Genomic DNA, 27,924 nt, shown 5'->3' with positions numbered 1-27,924 from the left:
CATAGATTGGCAAACAATATTAGACTGTTTTTGCGTTACTGAGAAATGGTTGTTAAACATTTACCAGCAACACCACTGTATTTAAGTATGAATCATGACCTGTGATATGATGACTATACAAATTAATTCATGAAGGTGAGTGTTACATTCTGTAATTTGTGATGTAATTGTTTCATCAGAAATTAGATATAACATTTATAATATATAGGATATTTTTCTCACTTAAAAATGTTATTGTTTTATTGATTATTATTAAAAAATTAATCCATTAATGCAAGTGGATTTGCAAGTGGATTTGAGGGTGGTAGTATTTCAAGGATAAACCAATTTACTTTCATGTTTAATGAATGGCTTATTGCTTATGATACATGTTGTTGAGTGCAAATGACACTTAAAAATTATACTTCTATGAAAGTTATACTATTTTCTTGGCTTGTTTCTAAAGAAATGATTTATTAAAAATGACATATTTTATTTTGATATATATGATTTGTAGGAAATGTGTAGGTTTCTGCAGATCATCATGAATATTAATCATTCTGAAATATATCATCCAAAACAATGGTTAAATAATGGCTTTTCAGGGCCACTGTATTTTCTCCTTGGTTTTCCATTCAAAATTAGAAACATACTTAATTACCTACCCACCCCCACCAGTTTTTTGTTGCTCAAAGCTGTGATTGGTGTGCGTTTCTCTCCTGTTAGTAGTTATTTTAGTAGGTGGCCTGGAAGATAGCATATTTATAAACTATTCTGGGAACTTGGGAAAATTTTTTAAAGATCAACTCCAGAAATGGAAATTTGTTGATGAGTTGACATGGGTCATGTCTCCAAGTCATGACCTTTAGTTTGAGATACCGTAACAGCAGTGTATCTCTTAAATTAGTGGAATTGTTTCATCTCTCTCTCCCTTGTTCATTCATTTTTCTTTTGACAAATATTGCTGTGTGTCAGGCACTGTTACTAGGCAGTAGGAATACTATGATGAGCAAAGTTGATCATGTCCCTACCCTAATGTAGCTTACATTTTATTAGGAGAGTCAAACAATCAGTAAGTGCAACATAAGATCAGATTTGGGAACAGAAGAAATTATAATAGTTGTATTATAATAGTTGTAGTTTTACTATTATTAATATAGGTGTATCTTGTTTTATTATGCCTTGCTTTATTGGTCTTTGCAGATGCTGCTTTTTTTTTTTTTTAATAAATTAAAGGACTGTGGAAACCCTGCATTGAGCAAACCTATTGATGCCATTTTTCCAACAGCATGTGTTTACTTCATATTTCTGTGTCACATTTTGGTATTTGGTAGTTCTTGCAATATTTCAAACTTTTCCATTATTTGTTTGTATATCTGTTATGCTGATCTGTGATCATTGATCTTTGATGTTACTTTTGTAATTGTTTTAAGGTGCCACAAACCACACCCATGTTAGAAAGTGAAGTTAATAAGTGTTGTGTGTGTTGTGACTGCTCCATTGACCAGCTCTTTTCTGTTTCTCTTCCTCTCCTTGGGCCTCCCTATTCCCTGAAACACAGCAATGTTAAAATTAAGGAAGTTAATAACCCTACAATGAATTCTAAGTGTTCAATAAAAGGAAGAATCCCAAGTCTCTCATTTTAAATCAAAAGCTAAAAATGATTAAGCTTAGTGAGGAAGGTCTGTCAACTCGCTGAGACAGGCCAAAAGCCTCTTATGCCAAACAGCCAAGTTGTGAATGCAAAGGAAAAATTCTAAAGGGAATTAAAAGTGCTACTCCAGTGAACATGTGAATGATAAGAAAGCAAAACAATCTTACTGTTGACATAGAGAAAGTTTTGAGTGGTTCAGATGGAAGATCAAACTAGCTACAACATTCTCTTAATCCAGAGCCTATTCCAGAGCAAGGCCCTAACTCTCTTCAGTTTTATGAAAGCTGAGAGAGGTGAGGAAGCTGCAGAAGAAAAGTTGGAACCTAGCAGAGGTTGGTTCATGAGATTTAAGGAAAGAAACTACCTTCATAGTATAAAAGTGCAAGGTGACACAAGCAGCAAATGCTGATGTAGCAGCTGCAGCAAGTTATCCAGAAGGTGTAGCTAAGATCATTGATGAGGGTGGCTACACTAAACAACAGATTTTCAATATAGATGAAAAAGCCTTATATTTGAAAAAGATGCCATCTAGGAGTTTCACAGCTACAGATAAGTCAATGTCTTTCTTTAATGCTTCAAAAGACAGGCTGACTCCTTTGTTGGGGCTGATGCAGCTGATAACTTAAAGTTGAAACCAATGCTCAATTACCATTCCAAAAATCCTAGGGCCCTTAGGAATGATGCTAAATCTTCTCTGCCTGCACTCCAGAAATGGAATAACAAATGCTGGATGGCAGTGCATCTGTTTATAGCATGGTTTACTGAACATTTTAAGCCCACTTGTTGAGACCTACTATTCAGAAAAAATATTCTTTTAAAAAATATTTCTGTTCATTGACGGTGCATTTAGTCATCCAAGAGTTCTGATGGAGAGGTATAAGGAGAGTAATGTCTTTTTTTTTGAGATGGAGGTTTGCTCTCATTGCCCAGGCTGGAGTGCAATGGTGCGATCTTGGCTCGCTGCAACCTCCGCCTCCTGGGTTCAAGTGATTATCCTGCCTCAGCCTCTCAAGTAGCTGGGATCACAGGTGCGTGCCACCATGCCTGGCTAATTTTGTGTATTTTTTAGTAGAGACAGGGTTTCACCTTGTTGGCCAGGCTGGCCTCGAACTCCTGACCTTAGGTTATCCACTTGTCTCGGCCTCCCAAAGTGCTGTGATTACAGGCGTTAGCCACTGTGCCTGGCCAGGAGAGTAATGTTTTTATGCGTGTGAACACAGCATCCATTCTGCATCCCACGGATCAAGGAGTCATTTCAACTTTCAAGTCTTAAGAAAGAAATACATTTCTCAAGGCTGGAGCTGCCATAGATAGTGACTCCTCTCATGGAAAACCTTCTGGATAGGATTCACCATTCTAGATGCCATCAAGAACATTTGTGATTCATGGGGTGAGGTCTGTCTATGAACATTAACATGAGTTTTGAAGAAGTTGACTTCAACCCTCATTGATGACTTTGAGGGGTTCAACACTTTAGTGGAGGAATAACTGCAGATGTGGTGTAAACAGCAAGAGATCTAGAATTAGAGGTGGAGCCTGAAGATGTGACAATTTCTGCAATGTTATGATAAAGCTCAACAAATGAGGAGTTGCTTCTTATGGATGGGCAAAGAAAATGGTTTATTGAGATGGAAACTACTTCTGGTGAAGATGTTATAAACATTGTTCAAATGACAATAAATGATTCAGAATCTTCCATAAGCTTAGTTGATAAAGTAGCATTTGTGATGATTGACTCCAATTTTGAAAGAAGTTTGAAAGTAAAATGCTATCAAGTAGCATTGCATGCTACAGAAAAATCTTTCATGAAAGGAAGAGTCAATTGATGCAGCAGACTTCATTGTTGTCTGATTTTAAGAAATTGCCACAGCTACCTTAATCATCAGCAACCACCACGCTGATCACTCAGCTGCCATCAACATTGAGGGCAAGACCCTTCACCAGCAAAAATAGGACTTGCTGAAGGCTCGGTTGATCGTTACCATTTTTAGGCAGCAAAATATTTTAAAATTATGTATGTTGTTTTAAGACCTAATGCTGTTGCTCACTTGATAGACTGCAATATAGTGTAAACATAACTTTTCTGTGTACTGGGAAACCAAAAAGTTCACGTGACTCACTTTTTGTAATATCTGTCTGCTTTATTATCATGGTCTGTAACTGATCCTGCAATATCTCTGAGGTATGCCTGTATTTTTGTTCAAGTTCCTTCACAGTACCACAGAACTTGAGAATCTGACATGTTCACCTTTTCTACTGGCACAGATATCCTTATTTATTCATGATGTTCATGAGGGGTTGTGCTTGGTAGGTGTCAGAATGTAAAGGTTTAAAGGTAATTGGAAGGAAATAGTATACAGAAACACTGGTTTAAGTAGTAATCGTTAAAAAACTACTCTGGAAAGAATTACCCAGTAAATTGGTAAAATTCCCAAGCATGTATTTCCAGAGCTCAACAGGAATTTTGCAGGTTTTGTTCATTTTTGTATTTTTAACATGTAAAACACTGCTTGTATATAATAGATGTCCAGCAAATGTAGAATGAATAAATGGATGTAAGTATCTTGTTTTAACCAGTAGCCCCAATATGGTTTTAATCAAGGATTACAAAAATTTTTTAAAATGTTTTTTTGAGTTCCTGTTTTCTGAGATGCAGGTAAAGATAAACCCAACATCTATCTTTCTCTCAAGGAGTCTTTAATCTTGTAGTCATAAAATGTCTAAATATGTCACTGAAACAAGGTAGAAGTAATTAAGATAAAATAGTGGAAATAAACCTAAGGTGGGAATTTGAGGGTCAGCACTATCTCCTGCCGAGGGGGTTAGAAGAGGTTTTGTTGGGAAGGAACAGATAGGATTTGAACATTTGGAGGTGGGGTTGTGTAGGAGGCTGTAGGCAGTAAAGATGTTTGTATAGGGAAAACCATGGTATGCATAGCTGGATTGGAAAGTTGTTCTCCCCCTCACCCCCCGGAGTTAAGGCTCTTACAAAAGAGAATAGTGGGATATGAGGTTGGAAAGGTAGGTTTTGGAAAATTTTTACTTTTTTTAGATAGTAGAAAATTGAATATTTTTGAGAAGAGTTAGATTGTTTGAGAGACGCTCCTTTGCTTAGCGTCTATTAAGAGGAAAAACAATTCTCCCTGTATTTTGTCTTTTAAGTTCCTTGAAGTCAGATATGTTTAGTTTCCTTCTTACATGTAGGGGTGGGAGGTGTGTGTGGGGGGAGGGGCATGTTTTGTGATGAAATGTAGCAATTTTTTCCAGCTGTTTCTTTCTTGATTTTTTTTTTTTAAATGTTATGGTAGAACTGAGAAGATGTATTTATTCATGTCCACCTGAACGTGCCTCTTTGTCTCTGTAACCTTCTAAGCCTCTGGAGAGGCTCATGTCTCAGTCTTCCTCACTGTTGCTTGAATGTATTTCTAACATACAGCTTTTTGTAACTTCATTTCCAATCAGTTTTGCAGTTCCATCCTATTGTCCATGGGTTAAGGTCTCCTTTCCTTAGTATGAGGTAGGCACATTTCACTTTCTTGTTTCTGTGTGTTTTGTGCTTCTATTCTCTCCCTTCCTATAAAACCTGTAAATGTGGGCATATAGCTCCTAAAACACACCAGCTCTTCCACCTGGCTCTGCCGTGGCCCATAGTGCTTTTGTTATTCTGCTTTCCAATCCTGGTCTTTTAAGACCTGGTTCTTGTAGGATCTCTGCTGGGAAGCTTTCCTGACCTTCTAGGCAACAATTGGGACATCTTCCCTTCTGCTCCCAGAGACTAGGTTCATGTACAGGCTCCCTTACTTTTTAACTGTTTAGATGTTCTTACTCAGCTAATGAGCACCTCATGGGCAGAATTTTCTTATTTCTGAGTTTCAGTGGTTATTATAACAGTATATAATAGATACTTACATGGTTGTTTGAATGTATCTTTTAGGTGGATAGCTGGGTTTTTACAGAACATCCTAGAAATTATGAATTTATAAAATCACTAGATATAATTTTGTATATTATTAAAATTTTAAATTTTCATGTTTGTGAATTTTCTTAGGAGCATGGTAGTTCAGTAAATTTAGGTCTATTATCCTTTTTACCCTCTCTTTTATTTAAGAAGTATTTATACATTATCTGTTTAGAACATAATAGTGCCCAGGATTCTGGGAAATATAAAAGGCGTATGAGACAATCTATCCAGTTAGTTACAAGGAGGATGAAGTATAAACAAATGAACAACACAACTCTTTTGGTTGGACTTTAGTTGCTTCTCATTTTGATCTATTCATTTGATCAAGTTGTTCCCTTACCCTACCCTGCAAACTATGGGTGAGTACTTTCTTCTTTTGCTTTACTCTATAAACCGCACAGCTTTAAAAACTGTTAATCATAAAAGAGAATATTTGCTTATTGTGACAACAATGCAGGCATTTTCCCAGTATATTTCAATCTTGCAGCTTCTTCCACTCCATAACCACTGTGAGCATTTTATACTGAAGAAATCGGAGACCAAACTCCCATAATGGATTGTAGTGGGGTGTGATCCAATGATCCAAAGATTTTGTTTTATCCTCTCTACTATTTATTTTTTGCCTGTATTTAGCTGGTACTATTATTAATATGAAGAATAATATAGAAAGTGAATTAGATTTTGTTCTGTTTATGTTTTTGAGCTTTTTACTAATATAAACAGATTACATTTATAGGCTAGCTTGTACATATGAAGAGGCAAGGTGGTGTTCTTCCAAAAATCAAGAAAAGAAAAAAAAGGAAGACAGACTTAAAGTGTAAATGTAACAGTGACACTTGAAAGTAGTACTCTGAACTGTGGAGGCAAATAATTGTGCAATTACCTGGAGGGATTGAAAAACAAATTGCCTAATTTTAAAGACTGGAACAGCTGGTGTTTTCTTGTCCCTCCTCCCCTTTTGTTGGTAAATGCCCAATGAAGTTTTGTTGTGGCTTTTCTTTTTACATAAACATAATCAACACAGTAAAGACGATAATGAACCAATGACTAAGGACATCAGTGGTTTTTTTCTATCCGTTCAGATGTGCTGAACACATCTTCATCCTTCAATGAACCATCAAATAGAGGCTGGCAAATTAGAACATCCATGTTTGTTTAATCAGCTCCCCCACCCCCCAACTTTGAGCTGCCTTTAAATCTTTAAATCACAATTTGTTTTTTAGGTGAGAGTAAACATTTTCCAATACTAGAGGTATACTGAAGATCCAAAATAAAAACAAGTGGTCCTGTGTGACACCATATGACCTTTTTATTTAATTTTATTGTTCAGAAAGGAAACATATAATGATAATCTATGTAAAGTATTTTAAGTGGTATGTTTAAAAACCTGAATTAAGGATTTCAGAAGAATTTGATTTAAATATACCTTATAAATAGCATAAAGCATGAAACATTTGTAAATTTAAAAATAGTTGTTTAGTACTTTTAAGATTACATTCATACAGTAAAATCCATAAATCTTAAGGATACCACTTGATAAATTATCAATGAGTAGACACACCCATGTAATCAGTATCTAGCTGTGGAAATAGAATAATGCCCATAAACTCAAATGTTTCAGTCACTACCCTTTCTCCTCTTCAAGACTGCTTCTCTCCTGGCTTCTAACACTACAAATTAGTTTTTTTTTTCTATTTTATAAATTTTTTTAAAACATTGTATTTTTTAGTTTTTTAACCATTAAAAAATTTTTACTGAACATCTAATACATATATAGAACATGTAAGTCATACTTTTTATACATATTAACAGTTTTTAATCTAATTAATATTTTTAATTTTAATTTTATGTCAACAGCTTTAGGGGTACAAGTGGTTTTTGGTTACATGTATGAATTGGATAGTGGTGAAGTCTGGGATTTGATGCACTTGTCACTTGGGTAGTGTACATTGTACCCAAAAGGTAATTTTTCATCCTCCAGTATTTATTATACCACGCTGTATGCCTTGTGTACACATAGCATAGCTCCAACTTATAAATGAGAACATGCAATATTTGATTTTCAATTCCTGAGTTACTTACATAGAATCATGGCCTCCAGATCCATCCAAGGTGCTGCAAGATATGATTTTGTTCTTTTTTTATAGCCAAGTAGTATTACAGTGTATGTGTATGTGCGTATATATATACATACACATGTGTACACACCAACACACCACATTTTCTTTATCCACTCACCAGTTGGTGGGCAGTTAGGCTGATTCCATGTCTTTGCAATTGTAGATTGTGCTGTGATAAACATACGTGTCCAGGTGTCTTTTTGATAAAGTGATTTGTGGAACTGCTGGATCGAATGGTACATCTACTTTTAGTTCTTTGAGAAATCTCCCTACTGTTTTCCATGAAGGTTGTACTAATTTAAATCCCCACCAGCAGTGTATAAATGTTCCCTTTTCACCACATCCATGCCAACATCTGTTATTTTTTGGCTTTTTAATAACGATCATTCTAGCTGAGTAATGCAGTATCTCATTATAGTTTTAATTTGCATTTCCATGATGATTAGTGATGAGCAATTTTTCATTTTTTTGTCCATTTATATCTTCTTTTGAGAAGTGTCAGAAGTGTCTATTCATGTCATTTGCCCACTTTTTAAAGGAATTATCTGTTTTTTTTTTAATTTTTTGCTGATTTGAGTTACTTTTAGATTCTGGATATTAATTCTTTGTCAGATGCATAATTTGCATATATTTTCTCCCATTTTGTAGGTTGTCTGTTTACACTGATGATTTCTTTTGTTATGCAGAAGCTTGTAAGTTTAATTAGGTTCCATTTATTTTTTGTTTTTTGTTGCATTTGCTTTTGGGGTCTCACTCATAAATTATTTGCCAGGGCCAATGTCCAGAAGAGGTTTTCCTAGGTTTTCATTCAGAATTTTAATGATTTCAGGTCTTAGATTAATTCTTTAGTCTATTTTAAGTTAATTTTTATATATTGTGAGTGATAGGGATCCAGTTTTATTCTTCTACATGTGGCTATCAAATTTTCTCAGCACTGTTTATTGAATAAGGTGTCCTTTCCCCAATTTATGTTTTTGTATGCTTTGTTGATGATCAGTGGTTGTAAGTATTTGGCTTTATTCCTGCGTTCTCTATGCTGTTCCCTTGGTCTGTGTATCTCCTTTTATACCAGTACCTTGCTGTTTTGGTTACTATATCCCTGTTGTATAATTGGAAGTCAGATAATGTGATGCCCGCAGATTTGTTGTTTTTGCTCAGTATTGCTTTGGGTATTCAGGCTCTTTTTTGGTTCCATATAAATTTTAGGAATGCTTTTTCTAATTCTGTGAAGAATGGGATTGTTATCTCGATAGGAATTGCATTGAATCTGTAGATTGCTTTAGGTAGTATGGTTATTTTCATGATATTGATTCTTCCAATTCAGGAACATGAGATGTTATTTCCATTTGTGTCATCTGTGATTTCTTTAAGCAGTGTTTTCTTGTTCTCCTTGTAGAGATCTTTCACCTCCTTGGTTAAGTATATTCCTTGGTATTTTATTTTTTTGTAGCTGTTTTAAAAGGGATTGAGTTCTTGATTTGATTCTCAGCTTGGTTGTTGTTGGCATATAGCAGTACTACTGATTTGTGTACATTGATTTTGTAACCTGAGGCTTTACTGAATTCATTGGTTAGATCTAGGAGTCTTTTGGAGAAGTCTTTAGGGTTTTCTAGGTATAAGATCACATCATCAACAAACGGAGATAGTTTGACTTCCTCTTAATGCCCTTTATTTCTTTCTCTTGCCTGATTGCTCTGGCTAGGACTTCCAGTACGGTGTTGAATGGAAGTGGTGAAAGTGAGCATCCTTGCCTTGTTCAAGTTCTTAGGAGGAATGAAAAACTTGTTTTAATTGGGCAAAATTTATATAATATAAAATTTATCATTTTAAATTGCACAATTCAGTGTCATTTAATATCTTTACAGTGTTATGCAACTAGCACTACCATCTAGTTCCAGCACATTGTTGTCAACCCAAAAGGAAACTTCATATGGTTTAAGTAGTAACTCCCTATCTCTTCCCACTCCCCCAGATAGATTTGGCCAGTAGAAGTCTCTTCAAGCTAGTTCCTTTGTCCTTTTTTGTCCCTATCATTCTTTGAATACTTCCTTATTGTCTTGTACACTGTCTTCCAGGATCATCTGGTACTATTCTACACCCAGCCTTGGAGTCAGACATTTCTCCAAGGACCCCAAGTTCCTTGTAGTTCCTTTTAGTGGAGAATGTTATTTAGAATTCAAGATCTGGATGCTAGGTCTTTTAATGGTATATCTTCTAGGCCCTTATAGACAGAGCTAGGAAAAATAAAATAAAATAAAAATACACAAGTACATATGGGTGTATATTTACATGTATGTGATATGTGTATATGTACATGAGTATGTGTGTATATGAAATACGTGTAGATCCATGTATAGAAAACACATGATATTTGTATACACATACCCATCCTTCTTCTTCTTTTCATCTATCTATATCTATGTATCTGTATCCCTCCGACTCTCTCCTTTCTCTTGTCTCTATTGCTCCTTCTCTCTCCTCTCTCTCTTTTCTATATATATAGCTAGATAATATATTATAGCAGATAATATATATAACATATAAAATAGATAATAGGTAATATATGTATTTTATATATATTCAAAAACCTCAAGTTCATGTTGATAACCTTTAGTTAGAGTCTAACATTACAGGGTTCATTCTAGCCTTCCATATTTTCATACTCTTATTTCTCTGACATTATTATTCATTTGAAATACAATTAGGTTTCTTGTGTTTGGATTTTTAGGATTTCCTTCCACTCTTTCTGATATTAATATTTCTCATTTCAAGTGTATGAAACATTAACATATTTCCAAAAATCAGAACTATACAAGGAGGACTATACTAAAAAAGTCAGAACTTTACAAAAAATAACTATGCAAAAAATTGTCACTTAGTCTCTCATCCCCCTTTCTTCTCTGGAAATTTTCTCTCCTCATCTTTTCTACCATATTCCCATCCACCCCGAAGGTATGCGATTGTATTAGTTCCTTGTTCCTTCCTGTGTCTTTTTGCACAAATGAAGAGATATGTGTATTTTTTCATTTCTTTCTTTCATAAACATAAGGTAATATACTGTAGATATTCTTTGGCATGTTTTCTAGTTACACATGCTTTCTAGGATATGATTTTATCAGCTCATAGAGATATTGTCTTTTTTTCTTATAATTGCATGCTACTCCATTATGTGGTCCATCATGGTTTGTTTAGTATTCTCTGGCTATGGGAGAAACATTTGACTGTTATCTGTATAGTATATCCTTTTTGAGGCTTAAGAGCTAAAAGAATACTTCAGTTCTGGTCATGGTAAGCAGGTAGAAGTGTTATAACACTGGAGTATTGCATTCAGCAGTTGAAGCAACACTTCTTAAATATGTAAAATAGTCTAAATAATCAACTCTGTTATTGAAGGCACTGGACCAATGCAGGGCAGCTTTTCCATTAGATTGGAGGTCATGCTGGTTAAATATTGATGGATAATAAGAGAATGTTGTGTGTCAAATTTCTTCTGCTATTTCAAGTTAATTTCTAAGTGTCTAAAATTAGTATTAGATCATTATAATTATTCTTTATAGAGATATTTTAGAAGTGAAAAGGGGGGGAAGTAGCATATTTTCTGTACTTTATCTTTTTTTGGGTAAAATATAGTTGGTAATTTTAAGCTTTTTAATGTACTCTAAAACCAGCTTCCAAATTATAGGCAGAGTTTTTGGCACGTAATGATACTCATTAAATGTTTGTTTAAAAAGCCAAGTAACTCTTTAAGGGAATCCCTTGCTAAACTTTATTTTGTTGGTGAATGCACCTTTCTGCAATATTCTTCAGCTTTCATAGTTTCTACTATGTGTTTGCATAAAATTATCTGTGAATAACAGATTTTATTGGCACTGGAGATCTGTTTGTATATGTTCTGAAAATGAGTTATTCATACAGCAGTGACAGCTTAGTGTTTCTGTTGATCATTGACATTAGAGATGCTTGAAATCATTTGAAAAATGCAAGGAAATAGTCGCAATGCATTTTAATAGTAATATGCATGATAGTAATTTAGATTATAATTACCCTCTTGGCAGCAACTGTGCTTACCCTTGTTTTGTACTGCGCTGACTCTGCTCTGCTCTTAAAATATTGTCCCTACCAGTGCAAACTATTTCTTTAAACAGTCTTGACATTTCATATCCTCTCATTCTTCACAAGTCTCATCACCTGAGTAGGTACTGGGAATTCAGCAATTGCAAAATCAAAGAAAAACTGAGGCAGTTAATTAATGGTTATTGACTTAAATAGAAACCTACAGGCATAGAGATAGATACATATACCCATGCAAGAGTGCATATAACTCTCTTATCACTATGAGAACGTAAGCTTTTTCACTATTTAGGCTTTATGTAGATAACAGTTTTCTGTTTTCTGTAATTTACTTGCTTAAAATTACAAAGTAAATGTTATGGAGAAGGATCTAGAATCTAGTAACTAACTTCACATAAAAATTAAAGTTCAAACTATTCTTACAGTTCTCTGATATCTTAATATTTTAATCTCTAGAGGCTATATATTATGGGCCTTCATGTTAAAAAAATACTGGTTTTCTTTACAGGTTTAAGTGTGATTTAAAGATTAAGCTATCACCAGCAGTTGAAGATGTTGCATGGGGAATTTTGGTATAGGCTACTATCTGGGAGAAATAAGGTATCATTTAGTGAGTTGGAAAACAGTCTACAGTGATTGGAGTAGTGTTTAAGAATATAATTTCTGACTCCTTTGATATCACAGATATTCTAGGCAAACTTTTGCTTTAAGCAACTACCATATGTTAGATACTTTATTAGGCAGATAAAGAAGGTCATTGTCCTGATCGATATTGGCATTATGCTGTATCATCTTCTTTCAGAGTGTGTAGATATATCAGATTTAGTTTTTTTTTTACATTTATTATTTTAAAAATCTGGTCATTAATAAATGGTAGATTCTTTATGGTTGTATAAAAACCATTCAGTTATTTCAAAAATCAACTGGTAAGTAGAAATTCAATGTATTTTTATACATTGAATAAAGCAAACAATGAGATAGAATAGTGAGTGAACATACACTGAATAAGTGTTACACCTGAACTGAGATGAAATGTAGTCATTTAGGTAGGGACAAAGTAATCTTTTCAAGACAGGTCAAAGGGGAGGGTTACCATTACCTGTAATAGTTACCTAGCAAAAGAAAGAGCATTTAGTTTTAGACAAACAGAAATGGTATGGGAAAGGGTATATTACTTTTTCTACCTTAGAATACATTTAATAAAGAATATGATAAGAGGAATCTATGTACTTTTCTTTCTATGCTGCATTTGGTATTTTAGAATAAAATTTGCTAAAGGATTTAAAAAGATTTAAAAATTATGTTGGATAAATATCCTTCTAATTTTTGTGATGTCAGGCAGACATCCTTATCTCACTAATGTGTTTTGATACCATAGGGGATAAAGCTTTCTAAGTATTTTCATCTTCATGGCTAATGGACTTAAAGATATGCAGCCGTGAGTATCCTTTCCTGCCCCCCCGTACTTCCCTCTTCCTTTGAAGTTATGTAAAATGAAATACAAGAGCTGTTCTTAAAAGGAGTATTTCTGATTATTCTTGTAATATAATATTTTCCACCTCAATTTCCTTTCTTTCTATACCTGTGTTTGGATAGTAATATAATAAAAGGTAGTTAATTGTGTTGAAAAATAGTCTCTCTGGTCTATTTCCTATTTCTTTAATTTAAGAGGTGTGTGTGACTTTTCTTCTTTCTTATTATCATTTCTTTTTTTTTTTTTTAAGACGGAGTCTGGCTCTGTCACCAGGCTGGAGTGCAGTGGCACGATCTCAGCTCACTACAACCTCTGCCTCCTGGGTTCAAGTGATTCTCCTGCCTCAGCCTCCCAAGTAGCTGGGACTACAGATGGATCCTACCAAACCTGGCTAATTTTTGTATTTTTAGTAGAGACGGGGTTTCACTATGTTGGCCAGGCTGGTCTTGAACTCCTGACCTCAGGTGATCCGCCCGCCTTTGCTCTTTTCTTATTTTAACCCTTAGTCTATGTATACCTTCCATTTTATTTCAACTTCATTCATTCACTGAAAGCCATTCACTTTGCAAAGAATTGGTGTTACAGTGATGAATTAGGCAGATGCAGACACTGCCCTGTAGGATGTATTCTAGTGGAGAAGATGGCATCACACAGAGATGCTGGCATGTATGACAGACTTCTTATACCTTGAAGACTGGGCTACCTAGTTGATTGCTTTTCCTTATGCTACTACCACCTCCATCATCCCTAATGAGTTCATTATTCACATATGTGATCTGTCCAACATCCCACTTTCTCATTTACTTGACTTTATCACTCCTAGTGAACTTTGTTTTTTCACCCAATCTCAGTCACCTGGGACAGTAAAATACCACTTCTAAATATGATTTACAGACTTCCTTTCCTGTGCACTGTCTATCTTTCCTATTTACTTAGTGCCCTCACTTTAAGAATTTTGCAATCCCTTTGGCAATTCTGACCCACTGACTTTACATGTTTCATGTTCGTCACCTCCCTGTTCCTGCCATGCCCTTACTTCTCTCCTTATATACTTAACACCCTCAGATCTTCACTCTCACACATACCATCAGTTTGTTTGCCTCATCGTTCATATAAACCCTGCCCTTAGTTAAACTAAATTGCCCCCCTCCTCTGCATCTGCACCTCAGCACAGCATGCATCTGGGAGGAAGCAGGTAGCTGCTACACTGACTAGTCTTTTTTGAATGACCACAGTTAATAAGCAAGCCCTTAACAGTGCTCCGATATCCTACCACATGACCATTTTTATTGCAATTCTTTACTTCCTGAAAACAATTTCCTACCTTCAGCTCGGTGTTCTCACTTTTAGTTGATTATATTGCTGCTTTTTTCACTGAGAATGTTGATGTAATCAGAATAGAACTGCCATACCTCACTTTCTAATCATCAGATCTGACAAGGTACCAGAATCTGTTCCCTTAAACTCTGCTTTTGCTCTTTTTACAGTGATAAACTTTCCTTGCAGCTGTATAAGGTCAGTCTCTCCCCTTGTATAGTAGGGCACATCCTCTGTCATCTACTCAAGTGGTTTTTGTTTGCTTGTTTTTTTTTGAGATGGAGTTTCTTGTTGCCCAGGCTGGAGTGCAATGGTGTGATCTCAGCTTACTGCAACCTCTGCTTCCCAGGTTCAAGCAATTGTCCTGCCTCAGCCTCCCAAGTAGCTTGGATTACAGGCATGCGCCACCATGCCTGGCTAATTTTTATATTTTTAATAGAGACAGGGTTTTGACATGTTGGCCAGGCTGGTCTCTAACACCTGACCTCAGATGATCCACCCGTCTTGGCCTCCCAAAGTGTTGGGATTACAGGCGTGAGCCACCTTGTTTGGCTGCTTGTTTGTTTTTCTGAGCCTGTACCTACCTCCCTGCATCATCAGTTTTGTTTCCTTTTCTTGGTCATTCTCATCAGCATGCAAACATTACCATATATATATATATATTTTTTTTTCCCCACTCCCCCCAAATTATACCCCAGGATTCCCTCTAGCCACTGCCCCAGTTCTTTTTTCCCCTTTACAGAAAATCTCCTAAGAGTTGTCCATTCTTCTTGCTTTTCTTCTTGAATTTGTGATCAGGCTTATCCCTAATCCACCACTAAAACTGGTCTTTTCAATGTCACAGTGATCAGTAGACAGTATTCATTTACTTGCTGAGAACAAAAACCTGGACATCATCTTCACAGTTTACTTTTTTCATTCTTACATCTAAACTACCAGCCTCCTGTCTGCTGTACATTGAAAATTTATTTTCATATTGAGGACATCTAATGTTTTCCATCACTACATCTTATGCCAGGCTACCAACAACTCTTGACCAGACAATGCAGTAGTCTTCTAACTGACCTCCTTGTTTCACGTTTTGCCATGTATAGTCTGTTGCCACACAGTAGTTAGAAAAATCCTTAAAAAATGTTTATTTCATCTTATACTTTCTATGCTCAGAACTCTCCAATACTTATCCATCCCACTCAGAATAAAACCTAAAGTCCTTACCATGGTTTATAAGATCCTATCAGGGGATGGCATACTTTTTCTTAAATGGCCACACAGTAAATATTTTAGACTTTGTCACATATGGTCTCAGTTGCATCTGCTACTGCTGCTGCTTCTGATTTCTTCACTTCTTCCTCCTCCTCCTCCTCTTCATTCTCTTCCTCTTCTTTTTAACAAGCATTTGAAAATGTAAAAATTATTCTCAGCCCCAAGATCATACAAAAACATTTGACACTCAGGCTGTAGTTTTTCAGCTGCCTGCCTAGAGGATCGGAGCCCTGCCTTTTCTGTCTGTCCTTGTCATCTGTAACTCTTATCGTGTTCACTGAGTCTTCTTACTGTCCTCTAAATATGCCAAGTTCATTCCTGCCACAAGGCTTTGTATTTTCTCTTCTGTTTGCTAGAAGTTCTTTTTCTCAGCTTTCCCATGTCCTCTCCTCTTCATTCTGGTCTCTGCACAAGTGATATTTTCTTTCTGTCTGTCTTTTCTTTTTTTGAGACACAGTTTTGCTCTGTTGCCTAGGCTGGAGTACAGTGGCGTGATCATGGCTCATGGCAACCTCAAACTCCTGGGCTCAAGTGATCTTCCAACCTCAGTCTCCTGAGTATCTAGATCTACTGGCATGCACCACCATGCTGGGTTAATTAAGAAAAATGTTTTTTGTAGAGATGGGGTCTCACTGTGTTGCCCAGTATGTTTTCAAACTCCCGGCCTCTAGCAATCTTCCTGCCCCAGCCTCCCAAATTGCCGGAATTACAGGCATGAGCTACCACGCTTAGCCGCACAAGCGTTATTTTCTTAGAACAAAAGATATTATTTTCTCTAGAGGCTCTTAAATAGCTATTTCCCCTATCACTCACTCTCTTTATTCTGTCTCCCCCATCTAAGTAGATGGTACCATGTTTTGGCATAGACCGAAGTCCTAGGACTCATCTTTGACTTTTACTTCACTCCTGTGTCTGCATCATGTAAACAGTACTTGGCACACAATAGGTGTTCAATATATCCTTTAAATAATAAGTAGTAATGAAAGTTATTTTAATACAGAGTAAGAGTTATGAAAAATGAATCCATAGACTGGGGGAAGGGACCCATTGCGTGGCTCACGAGAGGCCTTTTATGGGAAGCCACTCTCAGCCCAGGTCTAACCAATGTTTAGGAGTAGGCCTGGGTAAGGGTTGTAGTAGTGGTGGTGAGGGTTTGGGTAAGGGCGGAGGGTGTTAGAGGCAGGATTCTCAGGTGGGAATGCAGAATCCTTGAGGCAACAAATTGTTCAAGTTGGACAGTTCAATATGGCTGAAGTAATTATCGTTAGCTAGTGGATTTAGTCTGTCTTTCCCAGTGTTTATTGGTTAAATCTACTTGCTGCCCTATTTAAATTGTTGTCTCCTTTTAATCCTATCCTCCAGCCAAACACACCAAATTTAATAGCTCTGCTTCTGTGCCTGAATTGTAATGGTCCTAGAGAAAAGATTGACAGGTTAGTTTTGGTTTTTCATATAAATAGAACCATCCACTGTGTACTTTTTGTTTGGGCTACTTCAACCTAGCATAATTTTTTGATTCCTTTGTCTTGTTGCATTTATCAGAAGTGAATTCTTTTTATTGCTGCATAGTATTTCATTGTGTGATTATACTATAATTTGTTGATGAATACTTGGGTTGTTCTCAGATTTTGACTATTAAGAATAAAGGTATTCCATACATCATAGATTTTTTTCATTTTTTTCTTCGTGCTTAACACCTAACTGCAATTGCTGAATAATATGGGCAATGTATATTTAACTTAAAAGAAACATCTTCCAGGGTGACAGTATCATTTTATATGTCCACCAGTAGTGTAGAAGAGTTCCAGGAGTATCAAATTCTCACTACTCTAGGAGACTACTATAGGGACTGTGTAGCACTCCCTCATTTGTTGTTCCAATTTGAATTCCTCTACTGACAGGTGATCTTGAACATGTCCTCATGTGATTATTGGCCATTCACATATCTTCTGTTATGAAGTTTTTAATCTGTTTATTAATTTGTCTTATTACTATTGAGTTATAGGAGTTCTTTATTCTGAATACTAGTCGTTTATGAAATGTATCATTGGGAGAGGCAGTCTTCCATGGGTCCTGAGTTTCCCTACATCTACTTGCTGGCTATGCCAAGAATGCAAGGTTTGATTGCTCTTTACCCATCCCATTTTTCTGAGTTGCATTTGCAGTGAGTAGCCTGGAGAGGCGAGGTTTTGCCTCTCTCTGCACAATGAGCATGCCTATTACTGCTCACTATAAAAATGGTGAATCCCCCAAGCTTTGTGTTCTTCTCTTATGATGCAATCCACTGCATGTGCAGGCATTCACCATGGGCCCTGCATTGTTCCCATGTGACTGGGTGGGTTAGGGACCCAACACATGCATAATGAAGTCCTTTGGCTCTAATCCAGGAGTCCTGTGTTTTCTGCCAGCATCTGTGAAATAGTAACAGGCTAACTTAGCTTGTAAGTTGAAATCTCAGACTCTATACAGTTGAAATCTCAGACACTATACAGTTCTTAACTGTATTGCAAATATTTTCTCCTGGTTTGTGCTTACCTTTCATTTCCTTACTGAAACTAATTTAATAAGAGACTTTTGAATTTAATGAGGTACAATATTTTAGTTTTATAGCTAGTACTCTTTGTGTCCTATTTAAGAAATCTTTGCCTTCTCCAAGGCAAGGAGGATTTTTACCTGTTTTCTTCTAGATGTTTTATAGTTTTAGCTTTTACTTTTAGGTCTAGGATCCAGGTTCACTTTCTTTCATATGAAAGTCCAATTGTTCTAGCACCATTTGTTGAAGAGATTCTTCTTCCCCCCATTGAATCATATTGACAACTTTTGTGAAAATCATTGATGATATATTTCTGGACTCTCTATTCCACTGATGCCTGTGTCACTCTAATTTGATTGCTATAGATTTACAGTTAATCTTGAAATCAGATAGTGTAAGCTCCCCAACTTTGTTCTTTATCACAATTGTTTTTCCTATTTTAGGTCTCCTTTATTTTCATATAAATTTTAGAATGTAGTTTTCAATTTCTACAAAACACTTGATGGGATTTTGACAGTAATCATTGATTGAATCTATGGATTTTTTTTCAGAAAATGTACTTAATGGATTTCTTAATAAAATTAAGTCTTCTGATCTGTGAGTATGGTATAACGTTTATTTTTGTAGGTTGTCCTCAATTTCTCTCCACAAATGTGTTGTAGTTTTATCTATAGGTATTTCCTTTTTCTTTTTTTAAAATAATACTTTAATTTCTGGGATACAAGTGCAGAACGTGCAGGTTTGTTACATAGGTATACACGTGTCATGGTGATTTGCTGCACCCATCAACCCATCATTTACATTAGGTATTTGTCCTAATGCTATCCCTCTCTTAGCCCCCCAACCCCCTGAAAAGCCCGGGTATGTGAAGTTCCCCTCCCTATGTCCATGTGTTCTCATTGTTCAACTCCAACTTATGAGTGAGAACATGTGGTGTTTGGTTTTCTGTTCTTGTTGTTAGTTTGCTGAGAATGATGGTTTCCAGCTTCATCTGTGTCCCTGCGTTTCCAGCTTCATCTGTGTCCCTGCAAAGGACATGAACTCATTCTTTTTTTATGGCTGCATAGTATTCCATGGTGTATATGTGCCACATTTTCTTTATCCAGTCTATCATTGGTGGGCATTTGGGTTGGTTCCAAGTCTTTGCTATTGTGAACAGTGCTGCAATAAACATACGTGTGCATGTGTCTTTATAGCAGCATGATTTATAATCCTTTGGGTGTATACCCAGTAATGGGATTGCTCGGTCAAATGGTATTTCTAGTTCGAGATCCCTGAGGAATCACCATACTGTCTTCCACAATGGTTGAACTATTTACACTCTCACCAACAGTGTAAAAGTGTTCCTATTTCTACACATCCTCTCCAGCATCTGTTGTTTCCTGACTTTTTAATGATCGCCATTCTAACTGGCGTGAGATGGTATCTCATTTTGGTTTTGATTTGCATTTCTCTAATGACCAGTGATGATGAGCTTTTTTTTATATGTCTTTTGGCCACATAAATGTCTTCTGTTGAAAAGTGTCTGTTTATATCCTTACAGTAATTGAGCATTTTATGATTGGGACATATAATATCCTATTTAGTGATAATAAAATGAACTAAAGCATTAAGATTTTTGGATGCCTGAACTCATCTCTTTAGGGATGTAGCTGTAAGGACTTTATAAAGTGTGGGTTCAGTTAGCTCTCATTTCATGGAATGGCATCTTTTGGTTCAATTGAGTTTACCTATTGCTATTCAGGAGTTGGAAGAGAAGAGGTTCCAATGTTTGAAGATAATTAAATCCTTATTTTTCATAATACAAATCAAAGGTAATAATGAATATTTGGAAATCTAAAAATATCAGGTACATTAGACATATTAAGTAACTATCAGAAGAAACTGTTAAAGGAATTAAGAATTATTGTCTTTGTGAGACAGGGCTAAGATGTAGGATAGGTGGTTTTTGTTTTTTATCTTTTAATATCACTTTTATTCTTATCCACATGCACTTATTGGTTATTCTCATACTTAAAAAGTATTTGCTACATGGAGCTTACTTATTGTTGAAGAAAAAAATCTATTTATTCAGTTGTGGTTTATTTTGATCCTACCCAAATTGCAAGTTTTTCGGTAATAAATTTAGAATGGGCTGCAAGAGATCATCTAGTTAACCTCCACTGCTATATTTTTGGATAAAAATATTGGCCTGACAGCACACACAGGAAACTTGAAAAATTTATGATATCAAGAAATTGTAAACAACCTACTTGCCCAAGAGCCAGGGACTAATTAAGTAAGTAATGCAATAGTCTGTAGGCAGGAAGAGGTCATATTCTTTACGGCTTATGTTTTGAATTGGAATATGTTCATGAAATATTGCTTAAAGATAATAGCCTATAGAACAATAGGTATCAAACGATGTTTTAAATAAGTAAAGTGTATTGTATTAGTTTTTTCTCACGCTGCTAATAAGATGTACCTGAGACTGGATAATTTATTTATTTTTATTTTTATTTTTATTTTGAGACGGAGTTTCAATCTTGTTGCCCAGGCTGGAGTAAAATGGCACGATCTCTGCTCACCGCAACCTCCACCTCCCAGGTTCAAGCGATTCTCCTGCCTCAGCCTCCTGAGTAGCTGGGATTATAGGCATGTGCCACCACGCTCAGCTAATTTTGTACTTTTAGTAGAGATGGGTTTCTCCATGTTGGTCAGGCTGGTCTCGAACTCCCGACCTCAGGTGATCCGCCCGCCTCAGCCTCCCAAAGTGCTGGGATTACAGGCGTGAGCCACTGCACCCAGCTGAGACTGGGTAATTTATAAATAAAAAGGTTTAATGTACTCACAGTTTCACATGGCTGGGGAGGCCTCACAATCATGGCAGAAGGCAAAGGAAGAGCAAAGTCACATCTTACATGGCAGCAGGCAAGAAGTGCCAAGCAAAGTTGGGGGAAAAGCCCCTTTTAAAACCATCAGATCTCGTGAGAACTCACTGACTATCACGAGAACAGCATGGAGGTAACCGTCCTCATGATTCAATTACCTCCTACTGGATCCCTCCCAAAACATGGGATTATAGAAACTACTATTCAAGATGGATTTGGGTGGGGACACGGCCAAACCATGTCATATATGTTTTAAAATATAAATATATGCAAATATATTAATATTCTCTCTATATATGAGAAAAATGCTTTATGTAGAAATATATTAACAGTAGTTATTTTGAGGCACCTTTGTTCCTGTTGCTTTTCTGTGTTTTCTAAATTTTCTCTGTTGAACAATCAATCCTTTGGTAATTCAGAGCAAAAACAGACATCATTAAGTGCTCTGTTGGTACAAGTTGAATATGTTCTTTGAATGATATCAGTGACTGTGGTAAAAATAATCGGATGTTCATTTTCATAGCTTTCACCATTTCCCCTTTTATTTTCGGAGATTGTACCATTGAATTCTTCTTTATTGAATTACTACTTTGATAATGACATGAATAAAAATAACCCGTCTTTACAGTGCTAATTTGTTTTGCTTTATTGGGAATGTTTTTTTGAATAACATTATAGTAAATTAATATAAACAAAAAACATGAAAAACACCTAATTTCCTACCACTTCACCTGATCTTCTTTTGAACTTACACAATTCATTTCCTGCCGTTGGATGGTGAATCTGTAATTCAAATAATATAATTCAAAACTTTATTGTTAGTTCACCATCCTCATCATTTCCTATCTAGGCTATATAGATACCTTCTCAACAGATCTCTGCTTCTGATCTCAGAGTAAAAGTCCAAGTTCTTTGAGTGGACTGTAAAACCTACAGTTCTCTCCATCACAGCATTTTTTTTTCCTGTATATGCATGGTTAGCTGTCTTATCTCCTTCAGACTTTTTATTTAAACACTCAAGTTTGAGGCCTTTGAAGTCTTCTCTGTGAGGCTTTCTTTGACCATCCTGTTTAAAATTGCATGTCTCATATGAAGCTACTTATTCTCTTTCCTGCTTTTATTCTTCTCTACAGCATGTATTATTTACAGTGCAATGCATTTTCGTTATTTTATGTATTACCTGTTTCTCCCCATATGTAGTAAAGCTACATGTAGGTAGGAAGTTCGATCTCTTATTCTTCTTTCATCTCTGCTCTATTCTCAGTACTTAAAACAGTGCCCAGTATTTAGTAGGTACTTAATGTTGTTGAATAATGAGTGAACTCTAACTCTTCTAATTCATATTTCACACTGGAGTGATCCTTCCAAAACTCCCCAGGAGAGCTAATTGCATAGTAGTGCTCTATCACTCCACGATCTGGCCTCTGTCTTCAGTTGCATGTTTTTGTTTTTCTCTGCATGTGTACGTGCCTGTTATGTTTTGGTCTGGAAATTAATTCCTTTCTCATTCTTTGCCTCCCTAATGCTTACTTACAAAAGAAAAACCAGGAAGATGTACCCCTGTTTTGCAAGCTTCCCTGATCTGTTCTGCCAAGTTAGATGTTCTTTCTTTGAGTCTCTTGGTGCTGTGTTACAGGAACTAGACTGTAAAGAAAATTATTATTTTCTTGCTTGCATTTCTTCCAGACTTCGCTTTTTGTTAATCCATGTGTCTACAGTGCCTAGAACTAGGCTTATAGTGATAGTTGAATGAATTAATACCTAATAGCCTTTTCTACACTGCTCAGAATACTAATTTTAATAGGGTAGTTCTTGTATTGAGTTTTGAATTTTATTTTGTGTGTGCCTAAAAATATTACTGCATTTTAAGATATTTTCTATAGTATACAATTGTTCTCCATGTCATTTTACATTTGAGAAGGCAGTTATTTCAATTTGCACACCTTCTGATGTTATATTACTATCTTTTGTGGATACCACAGATTATGAATTCATAGATTTTTGGGCAGAAGTAAGGAAATTATTTACCACCCTTGCCCAAATAGTGCTAATTATAGTAGTTATGTGCTGCTGTTAGGGAGATTAACTTGTTATTTTTTAATGGGTAATCTCCATGCGGTATTAATCAAAACATTTTTTGACTTATTTTATAGGGAAGTCTTAAGAGAAGCCGACAGATCTCACCTCAGGAATTCATTCATGAGCTGAAAATGGGGTCTGCAGATGAGAGACTTGTCACATGCCTGGAGTCTCTCCGAGTGTCTTTGACCAGCAATCCTGTGAGGTAATTCATCTATTTGAACACCAACAGGGCAAATGTCATTAATGTGTTCTTTTAGTTTAATACTTTTTTTCATTTTGCCTGGTAAACCTCAACAGTTTCTCAAAGTACAAACTGAATACCTAATATTTATATGCAGGAAGAAATATAGTCTCAATAGTACCTTTTGCATTTATTACTGAGTGATACATTGCTCAGGGACTGTAAAAAAGCCTTTTGCCCACATAGAATTTTTAGAAACTTAAGGTGTTTTCTAAAAGACAATTGTCATGTGAGAAACTATTAATTTAATATGACTGAGTTTCACCCTGAATTTTGTCATTGTATATTTACTTGCTGATCTTATTTGACACAGTAAGAAATACCACTAATTAATTTTTTCTGTTGTTGGAAATGATGTCGTTGTAGGGGCCTATAGGTTAGTATTGCTATATTTACCAAATAAAAGTACAGAACGACCAGAAATATTCAATTCTAGACACACGCACACTGTTTATCTGAAGTCCTAATTTAAGTTTGTATCCTGTATTTTATCTGAAAACAATACCATAGGTGTTTCCATAAGTCAGTTTTGGAATGGGGCTAATTTTTGGTGCCTCTAAGAAATAGTTGTGAACAAAATTGAACAATCAGTGTAAATATATTTTGATAAACTGGACATATTTAAACTTGTCAGATTATTGCATGGTAGGAGACAGACTTGTTAAAAAAACAAAAATCAGGAAGATGTACCTGAAATATATCATGTATGTTAATTGTGGTGCTTAAAAAGAGAGATTTCAGTCTATTCAGAGGCCATTTGCTAACTCTGAATTAGGTGGGTGGCTAAACAAGAGTATTCTTGAAAAAATTCAAGCAGAAGTTGTTATGAAATACCTAAACAGTCAGAAACAGAGAATTTCAGAGCTACAAGGATTGTAGATCAGTTTTGGGTTTTTATTGTGTAAGAAATGAATGATTATTTCTGCATAAGAATATATGTATATGTAGTCATGTATATATACGTGTGTGTGTGTGTGTTCTGAAGACTAGAATTGCATACTATAATTGGAGGTTCATGATATGGAGAAGAATTTGCTCTGATTATTACTTTTTTGGACATTTCTGTGGCTAGGATATAGTATGCAGAAATCCTTGACTGTACATGCATTTAAAAGAAAACAACCTTACCTGCTGAGATGTGAGACTGAGTGAGATTTAACTAAGGAGTATGATGAGTCAACAAAGAAACTTTAGTATACTTCAACTTTATTTTTCCATATTTTGCCATTTCCAGTCTGTCCTCTAGACTGCAAACTAATGGTTGGCATGAGACTAGGGCTTTATATGTGTAATTTACCTCGCGTTACCAGACACGCTGTTTAGCATGTAGGAAATGCTCCATAAAGATTTGTTGATTGAAACAATGAGGTTTTAATTTTAGCCTTCTTTAGTCTTACCTTGGCTAGTGTTAGAAACTGAGAATGGATTGGGGAATTTATTTGACAGATATATTCATAAATGAAGAGCTTTGGTGTCCAGCTTAATCTTTGCCTGTAAAATATGTTCATTTAAAAATATATTTGGCCAGGTTCATTTAAAAATATATATTACAGGCTCAAGCCTGTAATCCCAGCACTTTGGGAGGTCGAGGCAGGTGGGTCACTTGAGGTCGGGCATTCCAGACCAGCCTGGCTAACATGGCGAAACCCCGTCTCTACTAAAATTACAAAAATTAGCCAGGCATGGTGGCAGACGCCTGTAATCCCAGCTATTCAGGAGGCTGAGGCAGGAGAATCGCTTGAACCTAGGAGGTGGAGATTGCAGTGAGCTGGCATCATGCCACTGCATTCCAGCTTGAGTGCGAGAGCGAAAAAAAAAATTATTGAGCACCTGCTGTTTTCCAGTAGTATGTTGGGTGTGGGGCTTGAGTAAACAAAGCAGATTCACACCGTATTTCTGTGGAGTTTAAACATAGAAAGGGTACTGGGGGTGTTGACTGGGGAGACAATTCTCACTCATTTCTCAGTTTATCTGTCAGCTAGTGGGCACTGGAAATATTCATAGTTTTTCAATATAATGAGGAGTAGACCGTTTATTTACTACTACTATTATTCTCCTCTTCTTCATCTACTCAAAAGTAGATGTCTGTGCTAACAAAAGAAAACAAAATAGAAGGTTTTTATATATGAATTCATGCATCTTACAATGGGTTATTATTGTGATTTTACCTAAAAACACTGGGAAATTATGCTGTGTCTGGTTCATTTGAACCTTATTTAAAGAAGAAAAACTAGAAACTGGTGGAATTGTTTCTCTAAGGATGGACAATTCTAGAATATGTTATTAGGAATCCATGAAGTAGTTTTTTTAAATTGAAAAGAAATCATGCCACTTTATTTAGAGAGAAAATTGAGAAGATCCTTTTTTTTTTTTTTTTTTTTTTTTTTTTTGAGATGGAGTCTCACTCTGTTGCCCAGGCTGGAGGGCAGTGGTGCAATCTCGGATCACTGCAGCCTCCATCTCCCGAGTTCAAGCGATTCTCCTGCCTCAGCCTCCCGAGTAGCTGGGATTACAGGTACGCGCCTGGCTAATTTTTGTATTTTTAGTAGAGACAGGCCTCACCATATTGGCCAGGCTGGTCTTGAATTCCTGACCTCTAATGATCCACACGCCTCGGCCTCCCAAAGTGCTGGGATTACAGGTGTAAGCCACTGTGCCAGGCTCAAGAAGATACTTTTGAATATTTCTTTGTCCAGTGTTCCAATTAGAGAAATGACTTAGCTGGACATGTAAAACTTGGAAGTTATGCCTGTGATCAAGTTTTTGGACTTTCCTGTTCGTTATGATATGCCTGCTCTTTGAATCAGTTTTTAATTTTTATACAGTATGTGACTAAAAAGAATTTCTAATTTTTCTAAAGTTTGAGATCATTGTTAGACCTGTAATATCATTAAGTAAATTAGAGTTAAAGTTTTTAAAATGTCTGAATAGAACAAAAAAGAAAATTGAACTGATTGATGGTTTTCCAATGCTGGTGTAGGTTCAGGATTTATTTAAATAAAAAATGAAGGAAGGCTGAGTACGGTGGCTCATACCTGTAGTCCTGGCACTTTGGGAGGCTGAGACGGGCAGATCACTTGAGGCCAGGAGTTTGAGACCAGTCTGGCCAACATGGTGAAACCCCGTCTCTACTAAAAATACAAAAATTATCTGGGCGTGGTGATGCATGCCTGTACTCCCTGCCACTTGGGAAGCTGAAGCACGAGAATCCCTTGAACCTGGGAGGCAGAGGTTGCAGTGACCTGAGATCATGCCACTGCACTCCAGCCTGGACAATAGAGTGAGACTCTATCTCAAAAAAAAAAAAAGAGAAAGAAATCAAGGAAAAAGTAGACTCCTCTGTACTCCCAATTAGCTCTCCCCTCTTGGCTCTGGATATGTAATATTTTTAGAGCCAATCTTCAACTTCTGAAACTGCCTAGCAATTGTGAGCCATGTCAGCCTTTTACTCTCTATGAATTATGTGAAAATCAGTATGCTAAATACTAGATTATTTGCCTTGCTTTATGAAGATTTGATGTAGAGATCACAAACGTCTTCTATTTGTTATTTATTGATTATCTAGTATTCTCGGTGACAGTTTTGAGCTAGTTCTGAACACCAGGGAAAAGACCAATTTCTTCAAATTATCAAATATTATTTTTAGTGGATCTTGACATAGTCAATAATTATGTTTGAACTATGGAATACATTTGGGTAGAAACATAAAAAGGTAGACAGCAACATCATTTTGATTGATATCAAGCATTTATAGATCATACTCATCTATGCATATAGCAAATTAGTGATAGAAGGTATCTTTATTTTCTTAATTTGACGTGCCTGTCAAGGGTAAGATTTTTTGTCTCAAAATCTAGGCTTATCAGGTTTTTGTGTTTTGAAATTTTAGGCATTATTTTCCATTAATCATAGTTAAAATTTTCATTTTCAAATTAACAAGAATAATTTTCTCATAAAGTTATCTTTTTGTTAGATTTCTAAAGAGATTCTTAAGTTGATAACTATAATTTTGAGAAAATCATTTTGGAAAATTTTGCAGAAATGTATGTGTTTATGTGAAAACAAGTAAACAGCCTTTGAATGTCATTATTCCATTTAATAAGTGTCGTTTTTGGAATCCATTTTTTCTTCATTTCTGGGATTAAAAACACAAAGCAGGTGGAACATCTTGATTTCGGAGTTGATCTAGTTCATACCATATGTCACATGTGTAAAGACAGAAAAACTTGTGACAAGCAGTGAGATCAGTGTACTCATTTTTATCAACATGATCTGAGGAAGTCTTTCAAGATCAGAAATTTGAAGTTGCTAATACTTTGACTTACTTTAAATTTTTAAATTAAATATTAAACATTTCCA

General features: G+C 35.8%; 1 protein-coding gene across 5 annotated transcripts in view; it reads left to right on the top strand.

Annotated features, from left to right (window-relative positions):
• Positions 1-27,924, top strand: part of DIAPH3 (diaphanous related formin 3) — a 490,541-nt gene that overhangs the window by 97,261 nt on the left and 365,356 nt on the right. For all 5 annotated transcript variants that reach the window (XM_055360754.2, XM_055360755.2, XM_055360758.2 and 2 more), the window contains one exon: positions 23,396-23,526. In XM_055360754.2, the coding sequence (XP_055216729.2) occupies positions 23,396-23,526 (131 nt within the window). The remainder of the gene's footprint in view (positions 1-23,395; positions 23,527-27,924) is intronic.

This window comes from Gorilla gorilla, chromosome 14 (genome assembly GCF_029281585.2).
Source record: "Gorilla gorilla gorilla isolate KB3781 chromosome 14, NHGRI_mGorGor1-v2.1_pri, whole genome shotgun sequence".
Classification (NCBI taxonomy): Eukaryota; Metazoa; Chordata; class Mammalia; order Primates; family Hominidae; genus Gorilla; species Gorilla gorilla.
Note: the sequence above shows the minus strand (reverse complement) of the source record. Positions and strands in the feature narration are given on the sequence as shown.